Here is a 26,815-nt window from a genome sequence, read left to right as displayed (position 1 = left end):
TCTCCTTCCTTAGAGGTTTTTAAGACCTGGCTTGACAAAGCCCTGGCTGGGATGATTTAGTTGGGGTTGGTCCTGCTTTGAGCAGGGGGTTGGACTAGATACCTCCTGAGGTCTCTTCCAACCCTAATCTTCTATGATTAGATCTAGTCTGACCTCCTCTATAATATATGTAGGCTAGAGAATTTTGTCCACTAACCTTCTGTATTGAGCCCAGTAACTTGTGTTTGACTAAAGCATGTTCCACAAAGCACCCAGTCTTTGAAGCCATTAACAGATGGAGGCTTCACCACTTTCCTTGAGAGTTTGTTTCAGTGCTTAGTCACCCTTACTGTAAAAATGCATGCCTTGTTTCTTGACTGAATGTATCTGGCTTTTAACAGCCAGCCACTGGCTTCTCCTTGGGCCTTTCTCTGCTGGATTAAAGAGCCCTGCAGTATCTGGTATTTTCTCCCTTTGAAGTTTCTCATACACAGCAATCTAGTCATGTAATAAAAGAGGAAAAAACTTTCTAGTGATTTAAAGAGATTTTACCAAAACTTTTTGTACAAAATTAAGAGAATCATTATTTACAAGACAGCTGCTAGTTCAAGGACAGCCCTACTGCTTGTATCGTCCCAGGGCAGTAATGTCCTTCTGTCTTTCTCTGTTCCTCTGAAACAGGGAGAAATGCTCTCAATCATTAAAATAGTGATACTTTACACTGATAAAAAGCCTTTCACTGGAGGATCAAAGTGATTTATAAAGGGTACGTGTGTGTGTGGGGGGGGCAGGGGGAAAAATCAGCATTATCCCTCTGCATTTATAGATGGGGAAACCGAAGTTAACCAACTTGTTCCATGTTTCACAGGCTGTTGGTGGGAGAAGTCTCATTCAACTGATTTGACCATTAGACCATGCTGCCCCTTAGAGAATGGTAGAGAAAACAATCTGGAAAGATTCCCCTCTTAATAATCTTCTCTTCCTTTCATCTTAGAGCACAAAGGAAACAAAATCAATACAGGCAAAACCAAGGAGGATGAGAATCTAACTGCTCTACATTGCATCTCGGGCAGCGCTGAGTGGTTCCTTTGTGATAGGCGGGTAAGGAAGAGCATTGTGTACTCTCTTAAGGTTTCAGAGGGCTGACTCTGGTCCAAATTGCCAGAGGTTTCTAAAATGGGAAGGATGCTCTGAGCTTTTCTCCCCCCACCTAGTGCACGTTGTTCCTTTTTCCCCCTGCAAGAGGAGATTTCAGGAGTAGCTGAGTGGCATTCTTCTCCAAAGCCCGCCACAGAGGCAGTTTTTGATCCAACGCTGCTCCCACTGTTTCACTGCTGTGGTTTTGTTGGGCGATTTCAACATGGTTACGCAGCCACATCTGAGAGAGACACGAACACAGAAAACAGGTCACCTGAAATGCAAGCTGGCACTACCAAGGGACTTTATGGATCAGGTTGGGATGGAGAAATCATAGGTGGGGAATTAGCTTTTTGTCCTTTCCAGGTGATGTTTGGGAGAATCAAAGCAAAATGGAACAGGTGTTGGAAATGATCCCCAATGAAGAGGGGAGATCAAAGGACCACCAGGCTGTCTTCAAGATAATGGCTCCCGGTTGCTATTTATACGAAATGTAGCAAACACACCGGCCTTGTGAAAACAATCTGGTCTGGTGACTTTCTATTAAAGCCAACATTTAAGACCAATTTAATCATTCGTTCACTGCACTATCATTGCATAATCCAGGCTCATTATTAGGAGAGAAGTGAGAGAAAGGAGTGTGACTCTACGCCACATATTCTTCATAGCAATACTGTTAAGATAGGATTATGGCATAACTATGATGCATTTTAGACAAGATAAGTCATGTGACATATCATTGGAAAGGTTATGATTGACTGAATATGATTATCCTATCTGTACTACACACATCCAATTTCTTTAGTGTATTAAACTTAGATTACGTGTTTGCTTTATTTGCTAGATAATCTGCTTTAATCTGTTTACTATCCCTTATAAATCACTTAAAATGATATTTTGTAGTTAAACTTCCTTTTGGTTTCACAGGGGTAGCCGTGTTAGTCTGTATCAGCAAAAACAATGAGGAGTCCTGGTGGCACCTTAGAGACTAACACATTTATTTTTTGTTTTGTCTAAACCAGTGTGTGGAAATCATAACTGTGGGGCAGAAAGCGGAGGATATTCCTCTCCACACAGAGAGAGGGTGAATTTCATGAGCTTCTGCTGTACAGATTTCTGTGCAGCGCAAGATGGTATAATTTTGGGTTTACCCTCTAGAGGCGGGTGTGCACTTGAGTACTGGGCAGTTCCTTAGCTGAGCCTTCCCACAAAGAGCTAATCTCAGCACCTGAGTGAAGCTGCCACTGTGTGTGTCCCGGTAAAGTGCAGTCTGAAGCTTGAGGGAAGGCTTGGCAGGCTGTACAGCAGTACAGTGTTAAGGGAACCCAGGCTGATGGGTCAGGCAGGCTCAGTGGTACCCCAGTTCCAAGTGGCACTCTGGGGGGAACCTGTCACAAGGTGTCGCTTGGAAGGACTTCAAATGCAGACCCATTCTGAAAAGTGATTCTAAAAATGGCATTGTGCGGTTCTGTATTCATTCCCTTTCATCCACTCCAAACCCGGTACACGGAATAGTATCTCTAGCTTCCAAGCATGCACACATAGCATGGGGATCTTCCCTATTCATGAACAGTCGCCAGTTATAATCCGCAGGCCGAGTTCTGCCCTCAGTTCTGCCAGTGCAATTGCTGTCCTTATATCCTGCACCTAAATCGATATGATCTTCAGATGTAACTGAGCGCAAAACTTGGCCTTGCAATTGGAATGTAGTTAATAATTCTGCTGAGAATGTACAAAGCGGGACAGACTCCAGCTCATTCTTCCACAGCTGGGCTGGCTTTGCAGGGCATACCAAGCAGTAAACACACAGAACAGTAAAACATTTAGTACCCCTGGGGAGCGTTGTGTGGAGTAAGAATGGTGCCATTTTACACCGTTTTCAGACTAGATCAGCACTTTAGGGATCTTAGTGAGCCCAGGGGAAAAGGGTCAGAGAAGAGCATAACCATGATGGTCTCGGCTTCCTTCCAATATCAGGGGGCATGAACATAAGCTGAGAAAGAGCCATGTACTAAAGGCAACATTTTGTCATGTGCACAGTAGTTAAAGTGGAATTGCTAACCATACAGCTCTATTAGTGTATAGGCTAACACTCTTCAGGGCGGTCAAGCCCTGAATAAATACAGCTGTGAATTAACGGAGTGACACAGGCAGAGCTTACCGGGTACATGACTTGCACTCCTCTGTTGGATACGCCCCTAAGTGAAGCCGTCTCAAGTGGTCAATTTTGGGCTGCCCAGGTGCCCTGCATAGGAAGAAAAATGTGAGAAAACCACACTGCTGAAAAATTGTAAAAGCTGTTTCCATGATCACAGGCTCGTTACACAGAAGGCCTGAGATCCAGACAACCAAGGTTCACATGGAACTATGGACAACTGATTCCCTCTGGCAGGTGTGTCGTGTATCTCCTAATGGGGCACTGTGATAACTCTTCTCCAAGTGTAAGGGGCTGCACTCAAGGGATTAAAGTTCTACTTCTACCCATAATGATTAACTATTCCACAGCCTCACAAACCGCTGCCTTCTTCCTGCGAGTGAATTTCTATTATATAAATAGGAAGCATTTAACCCTCATATCCTGGCCAAACCCCATCCTACGAAATTACATTCTGCTTACCTAAATTCCCCCATAGTTTCAACCAAATACTGCATCTTTCCCTCCAAGTTCCCCGCTAAAACCTAACATACAAAGTTTGACAGAGAATGGCTACTATGCTCCACCCCAGAAGTGGCTGCATTTCAGTGAGGGCTGACTTGATCCCTGACCATGCAGTCTGCAAAGCAGTGAGATTTAACAAGAGGAAAGATATAATGTAAGGTAGTGTTGCATTTTAAATTCCCATCACATTTTATTCTTTGAATTCCCATTTCAGATTCCTTAGAGTCTATGTGTCAATAAAACACTATACCCATTTTAGAGACTGAAAAATCGAGGTGCAGAGAGAGCAAGCAACTCATCTGTGGTCACAGAGTGAATTTTTGTCAGAGTCAGGGGTACTAACTTAGTTCCCTACACTAACCAACGTACCACACTCCCCTCCTTAAGAAAGGAATAGCAATTCTGACTTCTGGTCTATTTTACTGTAATCTCTAGATTACACGCCTTCCCAGAACTGAGAACAGGATCCAAGAGTCCTGATTCCCAGTCCTCGCTCTGCTCTAACCACATTACCTGCTTGTTTCAGATTTCCATACCTGACAAAGACATCAAACTGCGATGAAACAGTGTGACCAATGAGTCCAGGGGCCTTCCCGAACTGCAGCCTGACGAGCTGCTTGTTCTGCAGCTTGCTGATAATGCCGTTATTGATGGGTAACCAGTCTACATTGGGAATAAGCAACTGGCTGGGGAGAAGACAACACTCGTCAATCAGGGTATCGTCTGGCTCGCTCGGGTGAGCTTCATCGCGACCTGCATGGGAGACGAAGCACGGAGAGAACTTTCTCTAGCATGCTACTTGCTTAAAGGAGAATAAATGCTGTTGCCTGCAAGTTTCCCCCTCCCCGACCCAGTATAGCAGTTCAGGAAACAAACAATTAATTCTGTAGCCTCTCTTTCTCCTTCTAATTGCTACAGACCTACCCAGAGCCTCATTATCCCTAAGTGTTTTTCCTGTGTGCAATATGCAACATCCACTGCGCACAATATAGGCTGGATCTCTCTAATTCTGGGAAGTTTTGAACCCTTACAGCACAGCCAGAGTTTAGTCAACAGCTTGAAGAGTAGGGACATGCTGTCCTGAGTATCTGAGGTTGCCGTGTAAACAGGGAGGCAGCTTGGCTTCAACAGGCCCCAGATCCGGATCACCACCATGAGCTCTCTAAGCATCCCCAGTGATGCCCCGTCTCGCAGGAAGCTGTGCCCCGGCCGCACAGGGGATCCCTGCAGGGAAAAGGAGGAAGGGCAGGGAAGAGAAACTTTTATGATCTGGGCTCACAGACATCACCACCCGAACCAGTTCCCATACAGGTGATCTAGCTAAGGTACTTATATGGCCCCCATTATTGTCATCATCTGCTAAATTTTGCAGCATGGCAAAAGGTTAATATAGCGCCATGTGTGTTTGTGCTCACTGTAGGCGCCCACAGAGCAGAAGATCAGAAGTTCTGGAGTCCAACTCTGATTTCACTTACACAGGAGGTGTCTCCATTCAGAGTTACTCTGGATTTATGCTGGCATGAGCACGATCAAAACCAGGGCTTGTGGTTTCTATTCCTAGCTCTGCCACTAATTTGCTGAGTGATCACGAGTAAATCACTTTCCCTCTGTAAGAAGAAAATAATGCTATTGACAGTCTTAATTAATGCTTGGAAAGCACTCAGAGACTTAGATGAAAGGCCCTAGGAGAAGGGCTAAGAAGGGTTATTATGTCCTCTGCATAGATCTGCACACGGCAAGATGAAAAGTTACGCTGAAACAGACGTACTTGGCATTAACACTGGCTTCAGAGCAATCCATTTCTAGGACAACAGCACACGTTGGGCACACCGATTAACCCAACAGCACATGGCTGCTGAATGAAAAGTGGCTTTCATTACCCGCCACACACAACACTGCCAAAGGTGGAGGACAAGTTCTCACCTGGTTAGGGAGGCTGGCAAGTAGATAGAGCACAAAGTCTCCCACCCACTGGATGAGCTGCTGCAGGGACTGCAGGGTAGTCATCTCCAGGACAAACTCCTCTGTCTTCAGGTTAATCATCACTTTGTCAATGTCTGAAATGGAAGCAAGAGAGCTCCTAGCACCGGGAGAAAAGAGGCCCTGGGAGTTTCCACCACTGTGAACAGACTGCTCTGCTCGCTTTTAAACCCAGCTACCGACTACAAAGGCATGTAACTTTACACCTACCCCAACAATACAGCCCACAGAAGGCAGTGCGGCCCAATGGGTAAGGCACTGGGCTAGGCTGCAGGAGACCTGGATTCTGGTCCCAGCTCTGCCAACGGCCCTGCTGTATGTCCCTTCCCTGACTATGCCTCTGTTTCTCCTCCCACCCTTTGTCTTGTCTAATAGACTGTAAGCTCTTCAGAGGCAAGTCTCTGCCTAACTGTGAACCTGCAAGCCTGACTCTGGTTGGAGCCTCTAGGTGCTATTGCAGTATAGATACACACCCCTGGGGATCCTGCATGTCCAGCGCCTGTAACAGCCTACAGGGAGTTGTCCACATTCTCCTGTTTCATTGGTGGGCAGCTGGTCTCTGACACCATCATCTTTTGGGGTTCCACCAACACGCCTCAGGTTCACAAGTGAGTGAACCTTTGCTGCGACTGGTCGTCACTAAGGTGTGGAACTCACTCCCCCCATGGAGTGTCCACCCTAATCTATGTCCCCCCAACAAAAGCCTGATTCAGAAAGGGAGGGAGCCGATCATCAGCCATGCAAATAGCCGTGCTGCAGCAAGGGATGCGAACCGCTACCTATGTCCGTAATCTTGGAGCAGATCTCGGTGAGCCGGTCACCAGGGCTCTTGTCTGGAGTGTTCAGGAAGTGTGGGCGGAGCAGCGATTTCAAGGTGCAGCTGATGGCGATCAGAAAGAGCTTGGCATGGTAGTCACACACGCGTGCCACCGTGTTGGAGGAAAGCTTGCAGAGAGAGGCCTTCATGGCAACGATGCGGGTGGAGAGAACCTGTTTGACAGGGACACGCAAGGATGGGCACAGAAACAAGATCAGATTTAGAATGAACCTACTTAAAACAAAACCCTGCTACTCTCCAATGCCCATTTCCTCTCTTTAGACATCACCCTGAGGAATGAATGCTGGTCTTCGTCTGTACTACCACTGGCCACAGTACCATTTACATCAGCAACAGGCTTTATCAGCCTACCAGGAGCTTCCCAAGAGCTGCTACGGGGCAGGAGCTGCTGAAATCTAATACTCTTAAAGCAGAGTAGCCAAGACAGGGGCACCAACCATATGCTTAAAATGCTAAGTAAGACTAAACCAGCAATGCTCCATCATTGGGGCAAACCCATTAGACACTAGACAGTATGCTGAGTTCATGCATAATAATTCTCTACACAGTAATCACCCTGGCTGAAATCATATGCCCTTCCCAATCACTCCAAGCCCCCAACAGTACATAAGTACCAGATTCGGAGAGGCAGTGTAGCCTAGTAGTTAAACTAACCCGTGGAAGTTACTGGAAACCAGTGAACCCTGGAAATTAACATCCCTCCCATCTACTCCTGATCCTTGACTCCTCTCCTACCAGTCCACACTCTGCACTGGGCCTAGCGTGCCTCTGCTGTTCCCTCACCTGCTGCAGGGCTGCATTCTGGCGCATATATTCCTCATGCAGCTTCTCCACCAGGTTCTGCACCATGTTGGGCTGAACATGGAGCAGGATATCCCACCAGTCGTACCCTGTCACCATGCAGTATTCCAGTAGAAAGAGCAGATGGCGGAGAGACATGTTCATGTCCAGCACATGGCCCATGGAGGGAGAGATCCGGAGCATGCTCAGCTGAAGAAAGGAAAGGGAACACACATCAAGAGGATCCATCCATTCTAAGGGACTAACAGAATCCAAGTGGCAGGAGATCAGACAAAGTTATCATTGATCTACAAAGCCTCCAACAGTGAACAGTGTCAGCAACGTTCCAGCAAGTTTTGTCTACACTACACCCTGCAAACGTACCTCCGCTACGATCAGTGGAGACAATCTCCCAGGGTACGGGCACTTCAGTCTCCATAGCAGTCTCAGACTTAGCTTCTCTGTTAAAATTCACAACAAGAGGCCAGTTCTGGAGAGAGGTGTGAAAACGGGACTGAGACCTATTAAACTCATTCCACACAAGTTAACGGACTGTGTATCTGACAGCAGCATTTTTTAGTTACTACTGAGCTGGAGATACAGTTCTGTTAAACAAAGGGACAATGCAGGCTCTATCTTGGAAGAGACTCCCTACTGGCAAGATCAAATGGACATGTAATAATGTCCCCTGGGAACTCCTGGAGGACCCATTGCTTGAGCCATGTAAGAGCAAGCAGAGCAGAGTCCCGGCGAACGGAAGGGAGTTTGTCCCGGCCTAGAAAAGCTAATAGGTCTTTTCCCACATCTAATATAAGGCGGCAAAGTACCTTGCCATGGTTATCAATCCCGACCAGGGCCAGCGAAGTCCAGGAGAGCTGCATGGCTTTGAAGTGAACCAAAGGACCGGCTGCCCGCTGCCTTTTGATTGCCTGCTCATCCACTGGGCGCTGAGAGGAAGAACCATAGAACACTGCCATGGTCTGCAAGGACAGGCGATGAACTATGTGGACGCTACCGTCGTGGAAGGCCAAAGCAAGACCTGAGGGCAAGAAATATCTGGGGTTTAGCAAGTGACTCCTATTAGCGCAACCCATCCCACCCCCATAAGACACAGACAGTCGTCACAAAGCCAGACAGCATCTCTGCAGACAGCCCAATGGTCTCCAGCCTACCAGAAGCCTTTCTTCCCCATTCTGCCCCACATTTTTACAGTAATAAGAATCCTTGGCTCTTCAATAGGATCTGCTACTGGAGGATCCCGAAGCACCTTGCAAACATTAAGACTCCATCTCGCTGGGAGGTAGGTACACAGTACAGCCATGCCGGTGTGTGTTAAACACTGATGTGCTCAGCCCCATACAGGGGGAAAAGCAAAGGTGGACCCTGCCTCCCAAGTTCTACAGTCTAAGAGTACATCTGCACTGGAACAGAGGTGTGATTTCCAGCTCGGATGGACGTACACACGCTAGCTTTGATCTACCTAGCATGCTAAAAATAGCAGTGAAGCCGCGGCAGCAAGGCAGGCTAACCACCGGAGTACGTACCTAGCGTCTCAGATAGGATCATGCTTGGGGCCCTCTCACTTGTACTGCTGTGTTTAGCAAGCTACCTGAATCAAAGTTAGTGCGCGTACGTCTACCCGAACTAGAAATTACACACCCAACTGCAGTGACCGGCACTGGATAAACTGAGACAGGAAGGGGGTTAAAGGCCTGATCTGCAGAGCACCTGCTGCTCCCACTGACTCCACCAGGGGAGTTATGGGTGCTCAGCACATTGGAAAAGCAAACGTTATTCTAATCAGGTCCTTGTACTGACCTATCACTGTGGTACCTGAACACCCAAAGTGATTTGCCCAAGTTCACCCAGCAAGACAGTAGCAGAACCAAGAGAAGAACCCAGAAATCCTGACTCTCATCCTCCACTCTAACCGCTATATAGTATCCCTCCTCAACGTCAGCCTCGTTAATAGCACTGCCTGGACAGCCGAGAACAGGAGCCCAGACCTTTCTAGGTTTTGTCAGTCCTCACTAGTAGACATGCAGAAAGTCCTTTCAAGTTGGGATACGGTGACAGAAGCCTCAGGCATCCCAACACAGCTACAACAGTTCCTCCTGAGGAAGCTCTTCCTCATCGCTAGGGGGATGAACTCAGCCCCACTGGGAACAGACTCAGTCCAGTTTTAAAGGACTTCTTCATTCCTGCAGGGCATCTTCTATCAAGAAACACACACACTCCAAAGTAGCTGGGGCTCTCTCTGTTCATAGGTGAGATGAACAGAGGCAGCAAAAACTTCTATCTGCAGCCAGATGCTCAGAAAAGAAGCCTCCTCACCCAGTCCAGGGAAGAATTTGGTGTCATTAGCCACTTTCAGATCAGTATTGGTGAGGGAGATTGGCAGTTTCGGCAAAGCCACAGCTGAAACACGATCCAAATCATTGGTGGCGGAGAGAATCCGCCATTTCAGTATCATCGGCTGCTTGTCTCCAACTTGAAAGAAAAAAACAAAACAAATGACAGAATTTCACTTAAAAAAGTCAGAGAAAGTGCCATAGATGTCCCAGTCTTGAATCCCCCCCACCCCCCGAAAAAAATGCTTGGAATTAAACATTAATAATAAGTTTATTCACTCAGACTGATGCATTTTTATAGACTCATTAGTTTTACAAAAAAGTTGTGGGTTTTGTTCCCTAAATCCATCACGACGGAGGGCTCTTCTAGTGGTGATTATCGAATGCACAGAAGAATAAAGGATGAGATTTCGCATTCTAACTGAGTCAAGAGTTTACACTAAGTTTTGATTTTCCTTGGGCTCTGCTCCTGTTTCTGAGGAGCATCAGCTGCTGAAACTCACCCACAGGAGAGATCTGTTGGAAGATGTTATTGACTGGCAAGCCCTCTTTCCGGAGAGACCAGCACTCCACGATGCTGCTGTTCTGGTTGGAGGCACAGAGCAGCACCTTCAAAGCAGAAAGGAATTGTCAAATCAGGCACAGCTACAAAGCTGTGTCTTTCGTGTCCATCCTCTAGGCCAAAAGGAAGGGGGAGATTTGCTACTGTAACTGTCTGCATGAAATTCAGAACAGGAAAATGCAGAGTACAGGGTGAAAAAGTGAAAAACAGAGGTTTTGCAACACATGAAGTTCCAAGTTCTTCGTTGAACGTTTAACCCTCCACACCCTTATGAGACAGACATCACAGGCAGAACTTTGATATGCATATCTAGCAACTGTCACACCCTTTACCCCTTCAAATTATGAACACTCTCATATCTACTGCCCTGTTTCTTCTCCCACAAGTCTGTAAATTCAGCTCTTCTCAATGCAAGGAGAAAACAAAATCATAAAACCAGACAACAGGAATTGAACTGAACATTACTATAAACTGTAGTCATCTCCTTAATCACAGGACATTTACTCAGATGCTCCGAGATAATGTGCTCCACCCTCACCTGGAGAAAACAGCTAGAAGTGGGGAGTTTGGTCTTTATCACCAGTAAGTTCTTGGCCCCTCTGCTGAGATTGCCAAACTACTACCAATTATGACGACGTCTGTGAAAGACATCCATCCACTGCCAAGCAGACTTATGCCACCAAATCATTTCAGACAGACCAAAAGTGTCCAAGAGCTTTAAGTGCTATTGACCTGGGCTGGCTCTGAAGCAGTGAAACTCACCCAACTGAAAGACTCCATATCCCAGAATCCCGTGAACAGTCTAGTGCCCCTCAAGATCAGCTATTTGTTTGACCAGTCTCCCAACAGAGACAACAATAACCAGTATCAGAGGGGTAGCCATGTTAGTCTGGATCTGTAAAAGCAGCCAAGAGTCCTGTGGCATCCGACGAAGCGGGTATTCACTCACGAAAGCTCATGCTCCAATTCATCTGTTAGTCTATAAGGTGCCACAGGACTCTCTGCTGCTTTAACAATAACCAGGATCAGTAAGAGTATGGTTTTTCAAATTGCCTTTCCATGACTCAGAGAGCCCAGCTATTACGCTCTAAAACACCAGAGTGTAACACGTCACACAAACCTCTCACAATTAGGTCCAACCACCAGAGTCTAGCTCCGAGGCAGTGAACTGGGAATGCAGTGGAGCATTGCAAGAAAAGACCCGTGTGCATTGGTAGAGCTGGTGGGGAGCCCTAGATTGGCACAGCAGATGGGCTACTGGTTAGTGCAACAGCAAAACTGTAGGGAGGAGTTTATAGATCCAGTGGGTCCTCCCCCGTCCTCAGTATTAACTCTTGGAATGCTAGTATAACATAGGAGGAGGGAGCTCACCTGCTCGGACATGTCCCTGGCGAGGAATTTCAGGTGAGTGATGGCTGGATACTTGTCCTTGCGGGCTGGGTCTGTGGTGCACCGCATGAAAAGGGAGGGCAGAATCTCTGTGTCAATTTTGCATTTCTCGTTCACTACGCTGACGCAGACCTTGTAAAACTGGACGGGAGAAGTGCTGCTGCCATCCGAGGTGGCTACCACGATGTTTCCCCCACCCGTGAAGGCAATGTCTGCCAGGGCGACACGGCAGCGCAGACGGCACAAGCTCTCCGTGGATGTCAGCACTTGCCCATTGGGCTTGAGGAGAGAGACTGTCACCAGGCCGCTGATGGTCACAGCGATCCAGCCTTCCATGGGCTTCCCACCAAACAGAGTCAGGGAGGGAGAAAACTTGACCCGGGAAAACTTCTCGCCGAAGTTCGATGCTCCAGACTGCGAATGGAGATTAACACACACACACAGAGGTTTAATCCTAGGGCTGAAGGACTCTGCCATTACCTGAGTCTCCTAATATCACTGCGACATGGTCTACAGCAGCGATTCTCAGACTTCAGTGGTACAAGAGACAAATCAGTGATCAACATTAGCCAAAAGAGCCACAGTAGTGTTAATTCATTGTTTCATTTACTATATCTATCTATCTATAATTATTCTCACAGCAAAATGCCTGAGCAAGTAGTAGTATTTTATCTACTAAAATTATTTAATAACACAGTAAAATCACCCTGATTGGTTAATAATTAAATCACAGTGTTTTAATATAATGTGCTGCAGAGAGCCACAGGAGACACATTAAAGAAGCACTTGCAGCTCACGAGCCTAGGTCTGAGTATCACTGGCCTAGAGAGTTAAGCAGGGGATTAGGAATCAGGACATTGAATTCTTATTCCTGACCTTGCCATTTTCTCACTCTGTGACCCTAGATAAGTACTTTCGCCTCTCTGTGACCGAGCTGTCCTCATTGACACATAGCAGGGGGAAATATCAACAGCTTTTTAAAGCTGAGCTCCTCTGGTGAAAGGTGTAATGGAAATGCAGAGGGTCCATATTAGGTACATGTGCTGTGAGCCAATAAAAGTCTATTTGCCTCCTTTTTTGTCCCTCGGAAGAGCGAAGCTAAGTTGCTTCTGTCTTAGCAACGGCACAGTGCTGGATAGAATGTATCAGACTAGAGTAGAAAATGAGTTAAGTTCAGGCTGTTGGCTTGAGCAGAGACTGGGAACCACATTCCTCTCATTCCTGCTCCTACACCAACTTGCTATGCAACCTTGGGCAAGGCATTTCGCTGTAAAATGGGACAAATATTTATCTCATTGGCGTATCGGGAGGGTTGTGTATTATGAGACGTCCTGTGGAATGGAAAGTTTGCCAAAGCCCCCAGATCGTCTCTGGAATCAGGGAGATATTCCAGATCAGGCAGGCTATATGGTATATGTATGGTCCCCATTATTAAGTACATCTTATAATTCTGAAGGCATTTATCCTACCAACACCCTGTGAGATAGGCCAGTGCTAGTCTCCCCATTGTACAGGTGGCAGAGAGGCTAAGTGACTTGCCCAAGGTCATACAGGAAGTCTATGGCAGAGCAGGGATTTGAACCCACATCTCCCTGGTCTTAGACTAGTGCCCTAACCATTGGACAATCCTTCCCTGTGCAAGAGCTAGAACAAACCTTTTCCACGTGCAGGGCTAGCTTCACGCCATTGTGCAACCAGGAAAGAGCCACGATTGGATCTCCCTCCACCATGCTACCCACGGTGTTCTCCCAGCTGTTGGCCAGGTGATCTGTCATGCTCCAGCACTGGATGTGTCCATCTGCATCTGCTGACAGAAGCCTGGAACCTGATGCAATGCCATCAAAAGAAGGACAGACAGGTCAGAGCACACATCTCACAGAGATTACCAAGAACCCAGCCACAGGCATCTTCAGAGCAATGCAGTGGGAGGGGGAAGCACACAATGCAAGCAAAAGGATTAGGGAACATTACACTCACACCAACATAAGCAGAAAATTCATAATTCAAGCAGCAATTTAATCTTGAGCACCAGTTCTCACTGTGTACTGGTGATACTGTGAAATCTTATCCGGGTTGGGTTAATTCCTCAAGGATTCAGCAGATCCAGGGCTCTCACCTGTTGCTGGATTTTAAAAGTACTTCCTTCAGCACCTTGCAGCTATTACAGGTTGGCTTTCAAGAGGTGACTCCTGGCAACCAACAGGACATTTGGTACTACCCCAGGAGACCAATCTATTGCTAATAACTAACCCAAGAAGGATGAGAAGCACAGTCCTCTATGAAATCCACTATGGACCTCACAATGCAGGTCGGACTGAAGCGAACAGTGCAGATGTTACATGACTGGCACTATACAAAGATTCCAGATAACAGGAATCTAAAAGAGAAAGACCTCCATAAACTCCCTCTCTATGCCCCATCATACTGTGAGCAATTTTATGAAGCCAACCCCCCCCCCCCCCACCAACTATAAGAGCAAAGCTTACCTGACTGATCCCATTCCAAACAGGTGATGATTTCAATGTGCCCAGAGTTAATGGAATAAACATCCCATGGATGCTCAGTGTCCAGAATATGGATCATGTGGGTAAGATCTAGGCAGGGAGAGACATCAAGTCCTTTCAAAAATTTGCAGTGGGATTTAATTTATTTTTAAAACATTCAATTTTTTATTGCAGGACATCACTGAGCTTCAATTATTTTTATAGGGCCATAAACATATGTTGCTTTACAAGACCAAAAAATAAAGTCTCTGCTCTGAAGACCTGAAGATCTAATTAGAGTGTTTTTCCGCAGCAAGACTAGTCTGGAGCAGGGTTTTTTCCAGCTGGGGGTCATGAATAGGTGTCAAGAGAGGGAGCAGATAAAAATCACAAACACAGGGACGAACTGTACCTTTTTCCTCCTCATTTTTGAGGTCTGTTGTGAAGGCAATCAGGTTCCTGCAGGACCAAGCACACACCAGCGGGATGGACGGACAGTGGTTGCTCTTGGGCCTTTTTTCCCATTCACAGACATATGCCAAATCCATTGTGCCCTGGAAGACCACCAAGGCACCACTTGCCTGTTGCAAGGCTATTCATAGATCGCTGTGCCTAAGAAAGAGAAAAATGACTAGGACGAGCAAAGGACGCTAAGTACATTGTCAAAGATCCCCTGTTAAAAACAGCCACCATTTTCACTTTCCAAAGGAAATGTGTTGCTTTGTGCAACCCCCACTGAAAGTGAGGATGCACTGACTTACATTATCCGTCAAAGCAGCCAGAGTGGAGAATTCCCATCATGGTTAGTTTTTAACCTTTCATCATCTAAAGATTACTTTTACCTCCTGTGACATAGCTGGACCCCTCCGCTCCCATTTGCATTAATTCCTTTCCCCACCACTCTTTCCTTTCTCCCATGTCCTCATTCCTCTCGAGATCTCCCACTTAAGATCCTCCCAACCTCTACAGCTCATTCCTTTGTCCCTAAGCCAGACATGGTGATCCTGAACACCATTACAGACCCTGAACACCGTTAATTAGGGTTTCCCTTAGTACAGGGTAGCCCATACTTGGGCATCTGAGAGCAAAGAAAAGCCAATGGAGCTCATAATCTTTACAGCCACAATCACCTGCTTTAAAGGTTAAGTTTTCTACTAAGGTGGAGAGAATGTGATCATACAGTTTATCCACTTCTTCCCAGGTAAAAGAATACCAAGTCTCCAATCCAAATCCCATATCGCTCATTTTGCTTGTGGGCCTATCTCCATAGCCCACTGACAGAACAGTTCTTCGGTTTGAAGGAAGAGTACAGTGAGATTAAAAGATAAAACAAGAGCCCACGGCGTGGGCTGGATGGTCTCTTCCTAAATGGCTTAAGCTTTCTTGACGCGTTGGTCCAGTGAGCACACTAGATGATCATTAACTTCCTCTGAGCTTCTGTATAACAGTCCCTGTTCTTAACCTGGAAATACAGCTCCATTAGCCTCATATGCTATCTGTCTACAGTGGACACATTACCCCCTCGTTACTAGCCTTGGATCAAGGCTGGTGAGGCTTAGATGCTGTTAGAAAACAGTATGTTTTCTTTAAGCGATCAGCGACCGTGGCGCTGTGACGGTCACCGAGGTACCACAGGGTCCCCCAGAGGTGTCACTCTCAGGGCTGCCATGGGCCTGCCAGTGTTTCCCCTCCACCCATGAACCCCTGCTATCGACAGCACCCGCCTGGGGCAGCTGGGATCCCCCCACCCCTACCAGCGGGGTGGGCAGGGTCTTCCACGCGGGGCACCCCCAATGCCACCAAGAGACAGGGGTTGGGAGATCACTCCCCCCGCCCCCCGGCACAACCAGCCCTTCATGGCGATGGGGAAGTGTCCCCCTCCTCCAGGATGGGGGGTGGGGGAGTGGGGGGAACCCCCCCCCCGAGGCAGGGACAATAACTATCCCCTCCCCCACACGGGAAGGGGGAGGGTAATTACCCCACCCCAGAGAGAGGAGGTAACTGCCCCCCCCGTCGCCTGAGAAACTCACCTACCTCCCCCCATCGCTCCGCGCCGCCTCCTGTCTGGCGAGAAAGGCCCCCTGCCCGGGCTGCCCCCTACGGGCCGGACCAAACCGCCGCTCTCAGGGAGCGGCCAAGGGCCGGGGCTCGGCTCCGGAGCCCGAAGGAAGGGAGGAGGCGACTCGCCCCGCTGGCCGGTCTCTGTCAGAGCGGGAGGCGGCCTCGGAGCCGCTAGTGGACAATTCGCTCAGGCATTGCAGCGGGCAGCCCCAGTGTGAGGGCCTTCGACAGCCGAGGGCGCTGCTCCGTTAATTTGCATAAACGCTTACCCACGATTCCACATGCCTGAGAAGCTGAGACGAGGGCCAGATTTCAGTGGAAATAAATGAAAATACAATATTATTACAAAATCAAATAGGTATGGGTATTAATTAAAATAACAACATGAATTTGATAAATATAATTTAAAAAATACTAAATTCACCCTTACTAAAAATAATATAAATCTATGGAGATATAAATACTAAGCTGGTCCCTCTAAAGTTTGTGCTCGCTTCGGCAGCACATATACTAAAATTGGAACGATACAGAGAAGATTAGCATGGCCCCTGCGCAAGGATGACACGCAAATTCGTGAAGCGTTCCATATTTTTCTTGCCTGCCATTCTCCCACTGTAAGGAGTGAAAGGAAACAACCCCTAGGGGTATTTCTGTTAACTCCCTCCACAGCAGAGGTACCCAAAGCAACCCATGATTGAGGTTCCCCCATAACCCAAATTTACCCCAATCTCACTCTTAATTCCCCAGATCTCAAGTAAACACCAATATCTTGATATTTACATAGACCCAGATACACCCCACTATTTTTTCTATTTGGTTACATACAAATAACTCTATATCTTGGTATTTGCATCAGTGTAAATAAAACCCAGCAACTTGCTACTTGCGTCGACCCAAATAAACTCCAATATCTCAGTATCCAACAAAACTTCACTATCGCAAGTAAATTTGCAGAATTCCCCAGGTTCTCTCTATTTAGGGAAAGTGACGGGCCATAATCTTAGTGGCATGAGTTCCTGCCTGGCTTGGGATTTTGTTACACCCCATAACTTGGCCCGGGTTTGCCTGAAGTTCCATGAACCCAGATCAAGTTTGAAGCCACAGCCAGACCAAGTCTGGAGTCAGCCACGTGGGGGCTTGAGGGCAGCACAAGCCAGTGCTGAGGTCCAAGCAAGCTGGGAGTGAGTTTTGGAGTGAATCAGGGGCTCTGAGGTTTGAGCAAACACCCACCCACCATCAGGTGCCGGGGTGGGAGTTGTGGTTTCAACATGAAACTTTGTGGAACTGCAGAACATGCTGTCAGCAGCTTCATTCAAACTAGAAAACTCCTGAGCACAACTGCCTGCGGTGCTGGTGCTGGGGAGGAAAACAGTGCCAAACCCCATTCGCATGGGCACTGCCTGTTTCAGGTCCTCCTGGCTCCCATGAGCAGGGGAGTCATGGTGTGGGTGCAGAGAGTTACAGCCCCTGGTGACCACCCTGACTCACCCAGCTCCTTGGTCTGTTCCCATTCCCTTTCCACGCTGCCCTGTTCCAGGAACATGAAACAACCTGAGAACTGGGGACGCATTCAGCTTCCTGACAGCTGGGCAGCCCTCTTTTAATTATTGTTAGCTACACTGCTGTGGTACCTGTCAGGCTGCATCATGGACCATGGGCAGGGTGCTAGGGGCTGTACAAACAGAACAGTGTGATTTGCATGATGCAGTGTGACCAAGCAGGGCCTCTGGGACAGTTCTCTCCCCACTCGGGGGCTTAAATTCACTCCTCTGGCCTGGGGCTCTGTGGATACACCTGAGGCGCTGGGTTGATCCCCCCAGGGGCATGCAGCTGGCTGGTTTCATGCTCCCCGCTTAGCCTGGCTGGCAGGTGGAACAAAGCATTGAGTCCCTTGTCCCCACCACATGATCACCCCTGCTCCTCCACCCCATCCAGCAAAGGCCGATGGAGGCCAATCTAATGCACTTGCAACCCCCCCTTCCCAAATGAAAACGTGCAAGATGAGAAAACCCAACCGAGAGCAGGTGGTGCTGGGAAGCCCTGATGGCTCCAGTCAGAACCCCAGGGGGCTGCGGAGCGATGGCTGCTCCAAACAGCCTCCGCTCTGCCAGAACGAACCAGCCAGTTGGGTTGGCCAGAGGCCCAGGAGGCCTCTCGCTCCCTATGATCCCCCTACAGCTCTTGCTCCTTGCAAACTTGCTTCGCTCCCTGGCTCCTGCCTTCCCATCCAGCCTGGCAGGGGGTAACGCTTCTCCGCAACGGGTGGCAATTAGAGACCTCCTAGGGCTGCGTGGGGAGCCGGGAAGCGGCAGGCGCCAGAGCGAGCGCTCCACAGGGCTCCATCAGGCGGGTGCCTTTAGTGTGCCTGTGAATAAAGCTGCTCATTAGGGCCTGGCTGCCCTGCATTTCCATGTTCCACTGCAGTTTGCAAGGGGCTGAGGCAGCACCGGCGGGCCACAAGCAGGAGGGACAAGGCACAGAGCCCAGGCCCCGTGAGTGACCCCGTCCCACTTTCTGCTTAGGCTGGGTGGGGGGCGCGAAAGGGCATCTCCCCTGGTTCCCTGGCGGCCGGCTGCAGATCATGAGAACATCCCCCCACGAGAAAGGGAGATTGACAGGACAGCGGAGGATCTGGACCAAGTTGTTCAGATTTTGGATCTGTACTCCCAGCGTCCTCAGGCTTCTGATTCCACCCACTTTTTCCTCTTCCAAGGCCCCTCAATCTCAACCTGTGTCCATTTGCTGTCCCAGCCCCGGCTCCCCACCCCGTTCTTCTGATGCATCTCAGGCCTGACCTGCAGCCTCCTGTTCTAGCCCTGGGCCGCCCAAAAGCAGAGGAATACGGGTGAGGTAAAGAAGAACCCCCACCCGCATTCACTGCCCCCTGCCCTAACCCAGCCTGCATTTCCCCCCGCGTTCCGGGCCCAGCATCAAGGACCTGGACCTCTGAGCCCAGCCCACATGGGGGAGACTGAGCCCCAAGCCTGCTCTGCCTCTAGGAGTGAAGAGCAAGGTGCAGCCGGCTCAGAAGGAATCCCCAGCGGCACGAGAAGGGGACTTTTAGTGGTGGCTAAGTCACCCCGTGAGACCTGCAGCCATGACACGAGGCTCATGGCTACTTACCGCACCGAACCAAGGCCCTGTAATCCAGCTGCGGAGCCACAGGAGGAGAACAGCCTTCTGCTGCTTCCAGCTAGTGGAGCTGCTGGCCCACATGTGGGGGGAGGCGTTACACTCCCCTCCACAGTGAGATCTGGTCCCACGATACAGTCCCACTGGGCCACGCAGGCACCTTCCACAGACCCGTGCCTGGTGCCGATTGGAGAGATGGGTGGGGAGCCGAGATACTGCACAATGTGGCCCTATAAAGCTGGGGGGCGGGGAATCAATCCTGGCCCGATAAGAAAAAACTCCAGTTCATCAGCCCCAGAACAACAGGCCTGTGGGGTGGAGCCCCTGGGAACAAGCCAACCTGATCGCAGCACAAACCCCAGCTGAGGGGTCAGGCAACACCCCATGGTGCAGCAATGGGAACGAGAGCCAGGCTTAAGCGGCAATAAAACCCAGCCAGAGTGAGGAAAAGGTCTCCAAGCAGCAAGGCTGGCGGGGGGCCCTGATTAAGCAGGGGGAGGACAAGGGACCCCGAGAGGAACTTGGAGGATGGATAGGAAGTGACACAGGGAAAACTACAGCACAGGTAGACGAGCAGACCTAGCTCGCCGAGCCAGGGCCCTGGGCCAGAACCCAGAGTGGGGCTGGGTTCTCCCACCGGCCACAAGGCAGGCCGCTCCACACCTGTCTACACTGCACTTAGCCACCCGCGGCTGGCAGCGGCCTCAGGCTGGGGGGCTGTTTAACTGCAGTGGAGACGCTCGGGCAGGAGCCTGTGCTCTGGGACCTCCCGAGAGCTGCTATGCCGCCCCTGACCCCAGGGGAGCGAACCCATTCCCAAGGCAGCATCTTACTATTAGCCCACAACTGCAGCTCCCCCGGGGGCACTGGAGAATCCGTTCCCACCATAACGGATAAAGCTTCAAAGGGTCCAGTGTATAGGTCTTGGGATCAGCCATCAGCACAGCCTTTCCCCTCCTCCCCCCCGACAAGGGAAAAACGCTGGTTGGTCTGGAAATATCGCCAAGCATGGAAGCTGGAAGTAACGGTCTGGAGGAAGAGAGATACTGTACTGCAGCCACCTGGAGATGACCCCAGTGGGACGGACAGACAGACACGTGTGTGCACGTTCATGGTAGGATGATGCTTACTGAGAGAAACAGGCAGCAATGCAAACTGCTGGATCGATTTCACTCGGACTCCTGGGTTCTACGGAAGATCAAGCAGCCCCACGGAAGCGCTAACCATCACCTGTGGCCAGGACTCAGCCCTAAGGCTGATCCCACTTACGTGACTGTAAATCGGCTCCAATCGGAGCTGCCCATGTGCTGTGAGCACGGCCCAGTGCGATCCCAATGTTTCCTCGTATTCCCATCTGTATCCACCTATCGTCTTATATTTCGTTTGTGAGCAATTTAGGGCAGGGCCTAGCACCAGGGGGCGCTGGTCTGGAACTGGTAGGTGCCAGCGCTGTACAAATCACGTATGCAAACCTGCCCATTAGGCCTTGGCCACACAGAGGTTGCCCCAGTTTAACTAAAATCAGAGCCAACTTATGTGGCGCAATTACCTCTCTCCCAGAGTGCACCCACTGACTGCATTACGGGGCAAGCCAGGGAAGGGGCAAGGGTGTCCTCTACTGGCTCAGAATCCCACACATCCTGTTATCTTTGCTACCCCGGCTCCTTCACCTCAACCTGCTTGGTGTGTCTCATGCACCTGTAAGCTCATCTTCTAAGCTGCAAGGTCTTTGGGACGGGGGAAGTCATTCGTCCTCCATCCAGCGCCTAGCACAACCAGGGTTTAATATGAGCAAGAAATCTATTTACAACCGGTGTCATTCGCTCAGACCTCAAAGGGCACAAATTACGGAGAGGAAGCTGTTGAACCACTGGTTTAGACGTGGGTCCCCAGAAGGCTTCCACTGGCTTAACTACAACTTAGTTTCACAGCTATATAGTTCAACCAGTAGAACTTGTGAACAGACAAGGCCTCTTATGACTAACAGAAAAGAGAAAAAGAAAAAGGTTGCACTTTAAAAACGGTACACAAGTACCTTTAAGAAAAACAGGTCGACTGTGTTTGATAGTTTGAGAAATCTGCTGTTATGAAGCGCAAAGCTTTTGTATAGTAGATTGATTGAAAATATAATTTACGCCTATGTCAGTTTCACAACACCCAGGGCGCTAAGTGGATTTAAACGCAGCGTGCGGTGGCAGCTGGCCCGTTTCTCTCAAATGGAAGACTGGACAGGGCTACAGCAGAAGCCCTGGAGTTTCTCCCAGTTCTGATGACTCACAAGTTAATTGCGACAGGATATTCCATCAGGCCATGTCTTCACGATGGACCACACAGTGGCACAGCCGTACCGCTGCAAGACCTCCTGTGTAGCCGATATATGCTGATGGGAGAAAGAATCATAAGATCGGCCGTACTGGGTCAGACCAAAAGGTCCATCCAGCCCAGTGTCCTGTCTACCGACAGTGGCCAGTGCCAGGTGCCCCAGAGGGAGTGAATCTAGCAGGTAATGATCAAGTGATCTCTCTCCTGCCATCCAGCTCCATCCTCTGACACGCAGAGTCTAGGGACAGCATTCCTTACCCATCCTGGCTAATAGCCATTAATGGACTTAACCTCCATGAATTTATCACCCCCCAATGAGTGTCTCCCGCCGACATAGCGCTGTCCACACCAGGTGGTTTTTTCACACCCTTCACCGACAAAAGTGCTTGTGTAGACAAAGCCTCAGTGTCCTACAGTTCTTGCTAACAAGACCACCCTCAAACCCTGGCTTGGACAGAGGGTGATCGCTATTACATGACACACAAGCAGACAGACGACTCCGGAGCACCATGATTTATTGTTCTTGGGCACACACCTTCAACAGCTGAGTCAGCTCAGAAGAAACTTCCCCCCCCCCCTTTCAGCAGAAGCCCCCGTTTTGGCCTCTGGTTGACAGCAGATTGAAGCATTACAAACTCCACACAGTCGCCATCCCACGCATGGATTTGCTCAGGCACAGCAGGTGAAGGCTGCCGTAAGAACAGGCGACGGCCCTTTCAACCGAGGCAAGAGCTGGGGCTGACAGATACAATTGACACAATTAAAAAGAAAAATCGATGAACGTTCCCGGAAGCACGACACACAACATCCATAGCCATGTTACAAACTGCAGTACGGTCCTGATCGGGTGCTGGGCTGCACGGAGGCACCGTCCGTGCCAAGATCGCTTTGGTTTGCGTCGTCTCACCAGACCAGGGCTCTCAGGAGCTCGGGCTGGAGAGGCAGTGTGCAGAGATGGCAGGAGGGGAAGCCAGGCCCCGCGGCAGAGCAAAGCAGGGGCTCTGGCAGGAGTCGGCCTTTTCTGCCCAGAGCAGCTCCCAGAATGGTGCGTGGGTCTGACGCGCACAAAAGGGCACCCAGGGGAAGCCAAGCGCTGCGGTCTGCATTGTCCAGCTAGACCAGACCCTCGCCCAGGCTGTCCAAAGCAAATCTCTGCGGCTGCGTGAGAGGTTTTTTTGCTGAAAGTTTTTTACATCCAGCTGGTTTACATGGGAAGAGATGTCAATGGAGCCCGATTGTCCACCCGCCCGGTGTAAGGCCTCACTCCCGAGCTACACTGGTGCTCAGCGAGAAGAGGGGAACTGGGCCTGATCCTGCCCTCCGGGGGCCTAGTTCTGATCACGAACTCGTGTAAGTCAGGAGTAACTCCAGTGCAACCAACGGAGCTGCACTATAGCGGAGAGGAGAGTCAAGCCCTGAACCTCGCTGGGATTCTTTACTACTCACCTGCAGAGAATTCCAGTCCAGGAGCTGAGCAGCGACACAGGCAGCGCAAACCCGGCCTGTCCCTTTAAACCAGCTGCTATGTCCAGGTGAGAGCAGCTCTTGATATGCACCAAATTAAACACCGCAACACGTAGGATACATATTAAAAACCACACACATCCGAGCGGGCTCTTCACAGCACCGGAGAGCTGGAAACGGAGCTATTTACATTGCGCCATGATATAAAACCCCCCCAGCCCTCCCCCCCTGCCAGAAACCCCCGGCAGACCCAGGTGGCCCAAGCCCTGACGTTCAGCTCTGACCACCCAGCCCCGCTTGCGAGCAGCAGGACTGCCGGGGGCCTGGCTTCGATTCCACAATCACAAACCCAAACCTGGATAAATGACCCACTATCCTTAGAAAAGGCCCCCGCCCTGCAGAGACAGCCAGAGCTTTGTGTTAAAGGTCTCACTGGTAACTGTCCCAGAGCTTAAACAATAGCGATCCGGCTTCAGGGGGCCGCTTGCTCAATGCCAATCTACACAGAGCCACTAAATTACGGGCTGGTTACTCCCACTCGGGGCTGGCTCCCTGGACAGCTTCTCCTCTGAGCTTCTGTCGGAGCAAAGAGGTCGCTCTCCCTAGTCCAAAACCAAGCAGCCAGCAGGGGAGGGGAGGGGGGCACTGAGTCCTGCCTGGACACGTCGAGCTTTTCACACGGCTATTTCACTCCTCTGCCTTCCAGAGAGGAAGCTAGGCAAGTGCTAATGTGTGCATTGCGGGGGGGATCTCCGCCCCCTGTACGCCACTGGATTGTCTGCGGGGCTGAGCCTGCGATGGTTTAAAGCGCTAACTCTGTGGTGGGTAGCGAGTGGAAACAGGGTTAGACACCAGCCAAAGCAGTGCCCACCCCCGACCCTGCAAGGCTGTTGCAGTCTGTGGGAAGTCCCCTGCCTCCCTGGTTTGTGAAATGCAACTTACAAGTGATCTGCTCCAGGCAGCTGCTGGACATTCAGCAAAGCACTTCGGCCCATGCTTAAGCTTTAGGCACCTGCTGAAGTGTTTGCTGAGCTGGGGAATGAGACCAATTCAGATGCTCAATGGCCAGGTCAGAGCAGCTGAAATGCTAAGGCCGAAAGGGAACTGTTTTGTCACAAAAATACTGCTCCAAACTCCCCCCCGGGGGAAGCCAGAGTCCCCCAGGGACAGGTTGGTTGGTTGTGTTTAAATGAGCTGGCGTGTAGACAACCACGCTTCCAGGGAGCGCAGCTACTGCCAGGAGATAGCGCCACGCCCAAGGCAGGGCTAGGCAGGCTGGTCATATCTGGCAGCAGCAGCAGGTCCTGGAACCCCCCTGCCAAGCTAAGAGGCCAGTGAGTCAGAGAAATGAGGGGAGGATGTGGCCTGAAGGAGCTGAGATGAAGGGCCCCATCTTCACTATTCAAGAGCGACCTTGTTCCCCCAGCACGGTTAAAAGCACGATTCCATTTTATGCGAACAGGACTTTCAGCATCGCCCCGAACCTGGCTGGATTCTGAATCCGGAACATGGCTTGGGGGGCAGGAGAGAGACAATCAAGATCCCATCTACGCGACAAGAGGGACCAGTGTCGCAGCAACAGCTGATATGCATTTGACAGTGTCGATGGACACTTCCTAACCTCCCAGCAGCCTACAGGCAGCAGGGGAGACCCCTGGAGTCAGCTCCTACCCCCCTCACCTGCTCCAACCAGTAGGACGCTGCCCATCCAGAGCAAAGGCCTCAGCCTCCCAGCTTCAAGAGAGGCAGAGTCCTCAGTCCTTGAGTGGGGGTTGGACACCTGAGCATGATGAAGGTTGACGTTTTGGGCTGTCCAACAGGTGGTTCCACCCCCGACAGAGTGGTCTGCCTGGGGGGTGCTTGCAGGCCTCTGCCAGGCCCCCCTGCGAGGAGCAGAGATGGTGCCCTCCACTGGGTCCCGGGAGCAGTATGGAGAAGCCTTGGGTGGAACCAGGAGCACCCCGGGGGTGGGGAGGAAGCTGGAAGTCACACCAGCTTTGCCAGACAGGAAGAGAGTGGCAGCTGCGGGAGATGCCTGCAGGGCTTCAGTGACGGGCAAGGGAAGACTTCCTCTCTCGAAGCAGGGAACAGCGATCTAACTGGCTCCACACAAACCCACCCGCCAGTTAGGACATTGCACAAGTGCAGAGACTCGTCAGAGGGTGGGGACACACCCCGTTTGTGCGCCGAGGACTGAGTGGATGGAGAGCAGATATGGGGATCGTAGAAGCCGTCAGAGCACTGAGTGGGACGTCTTCCAGACCTATCAGCTCATCTGCTCCAAGTAGGCGGACAGCAGTAATTCCGGGGGCAGGAAGTCTCTGTGTTTGTTGCTCACTTTCATTTGGCGTTTCCCTTCAAAGTCAGAACCTGGACAGAGAGAGGAAGGAGTGTGAGTTCTTTTTTTTGGAACCAGATCATGCCTCTATCTCTCACACAGTCAAAGACCACAGGATTGGGGCCTGCAATTGGGGTATATTCTAGGACCAAATAGAAAGATACAGTGCTCTTCTACTCACTCACCCCAGCGATCAGACCAGGTGGGTCTCATTAGTTCCAACCCAGGGGAATAGGCTACATGAGCACCTAATGCAGAAGGCACCAGAGGCATGGACAGTGGTGTCCTGCCTGGAGAAAACTGTAGCAGCAGCCATACTCGGGAGAACTCTTAGGTTGAGGTTTGTATTTTGTTACTTAAGGTTGAAGTTTTCAAAGTTGCCGGAGGGGGCTGGGCAGCCAAGTTGATAAATGTAAGCCCCAAAGAGGGGGTAGGTTTGGGCCAGATCCAGAATGTTTGCATGCACTGGGTTAAGAACAGGGCAGGAGCACAGCTGCTTGCAGACCCCCTCAATGACCTCTTATAGCACTGCCCAGAGAGAGGCAAGTAGGGTCAGTCATGTTTTACAGATGGGGAAACTGAGGCACCACATGACAATACGACTTGCCCAAGGTCAGAGTCTCCGGCAGGATTCAAGACCAGGCCCGGCGCACATCTGTGCCTCCCAGCTGCGAGGTGCTGTATTCCCACTAGGATCTGTACATGCCTCGCCCCACGAGCCCCCTTCGCACACAGACAGCGCGCAGTGTGCCCTTCCAGCCATCACACCCTCCAGACAGACACTCTCCTGCTGGTTCCTGGTGGCCAGGCCAGCCCGCTGCTCGGAAGGGAGCCGCAGACAAAGGCTGACGCGGCAAGAGACTGATTGGGCCAAGCGAACCGGCTGAGCCAAACCTCCTGGTGAACATGTGGAAGGACGGCAGGATGCTCACTCCCCAGTGAACGGCTCCCCCAGAGCTGCAGCCGATAGCGAGATCAATTCCAGGACTCGCAGGACGTCTCCCAAGGGCTCAGCCTTGCAGTGGGATGGCAAATCTCTGGGCCAAACTCGGCCCCGGTATAAGCAGCAGCCATAGGCGCTGACTCCGTGGGTGCTCCGGGGCTGGAGCACCCACAGGGAAAAATTGGTGGGTGCTCTGAACCCATCAGCAGCTCCCTGCCCCGCCCCAGCTCACCTCCACCTCCGCTCCACCTCCTCCCCTGGGCACGCCTCTTCTCCCCCTAGCTCCAGCGCTTGCCGCCACGAAACAGCTGTTTCGCAGCGGCAAGCACTGCGGGGAAGGGCGGAGGAGGGAGAACGCAGCATGCTCAGGGAAGAGGCAGGACTGGGGTGGGGATTT

At 50.5% G+C, this 26,815-nt stretch overlaps 2 protein-coding genes and 1 non-coding gene across 11 annotated transcripts in view; 1 reads left to right on the top strand and 2 right to left on the bottom strand.

Moving 5' to 3' along the window:
- Positions 1–527: 527 nt before the first annotated feature.
- On the bottom strand, positions 528–19,452 carry MED16 (mediator complex subunit 16). 6 transcript variants are annotated; one of them, XM_039516092.1, is made up of 15 exons: positions 19,343–19,452; positions 14,571–14,770; positions 14,162–14,269; positions 13,331–13,500; positions 11,658–12,089; positions 10,228–10,333; positions 9,708–9,863; positions 8,201–8,412; positions 7,377–7,583; positions 6,535–6,745; positions 5,699–5,832; positions 4,807–4,999; positions 4,312–4,528; positions 3,278–3,361; positions 528–1,357 (listed from the first exon to the last, which is right to left on the bottom strand). In XM_039516092.1, exons 2-15 carry the CDS (start codon positions 14,704–14,706, stop codon positions 1,231–1,233), a joined length of 2,493 nt encoding a protein of 830 aa, XP_039372026.1. In that variant the 5' UTR covers positions 14,707–14,770; positions 19,343–19,452; the 3' UTR covers positions 528–1,230. The 6 variants fall into 6 exon arrangements, with proteins under 6 accessions (XP_039372026.1, XP_039372024.1, XP_039372025.1 ...); XM_039516090.1 differs by lacking the exon at positions 19,343–19,452 and adding an exon at positions 16,189–16,397; XM_039516091.1 differs by lacking the exon at positions 19,343–19,452 and adding an exon at positions 16,193–16,397.
- On the top strand, positions 16,706–16,812 carry LOC120391967. The gene has a single exon (XR_005591540.1). It is a non-coding gene; the product is annotated as a U6 spliceosomal RNA (small nuclear RNA).
- Positions 19,453–23,391: 3,939 nt separating the features above from the next.
- The window catches only part of R3HDM4 (R3H domain containing 4), a 28,771-nt gene continuing 25,347 nt past the window's right edge, over positions 23,392–26,815 (bottom strand). For 3 of the 4 annotated variants that reach the window (XM_039515762.1, XM_039515764.1, XM_039515766.1), the window contains one exon: positions 23,392–25,507. In XM_039515762.1, the coding sequence (XP_039371696.1) occupies positions 25,404–25,507 (104 nt within the window). In that variant the 3' untranslated portion in view covers positions 23,392–25,403. The remainder of the gene's footprint in view (positions 25,508–26,815) is intronic. The other variant, XM_039515763.1, reaches the window with a different exon arrangement.

Source organism: Mauremys reevesii, linkage group 26, assembly GCF_016161935.1.
Source record: "Mauremys reevesii isolate NIE-2019 linkage group 26, ASM1616193v1, whole genome shotgun sequence".
Taxonomy (NCBI): Eukaryota; Metazoa; Chordata; order Testudines; family Geoemydidae; genus Mauremys; species Mauremys reevesii.
Note: the sequence above shows the minus strand (reverse complement) of the source record. Positions and strands in the feature narration are given on the sequence as shown.

Coding starts and splice junctions, on each gene's coding strand:
- MED16 (XM_039516092.1), bottom strand. CDS start 14,706: ATGGATTTGGCATATGTCTGTGAATGGGAAAAAAGGCCCAAGAGCAAC. Junction 9,864..10,227: donor CCAACAGATCTCTCCTGTGG/GTGAGTTTCAGC, acceptor TTTTCTTTCAAG/TTGGAGACAAGCAGCCGATG. Junction 5,000..5,698: donor TTGCCAGCCTCCCTAACCAG/GTGAGAACTTGT, acceptor TTTTCCCTGCAG/GGATCCCCTGTGCGGCCGGG.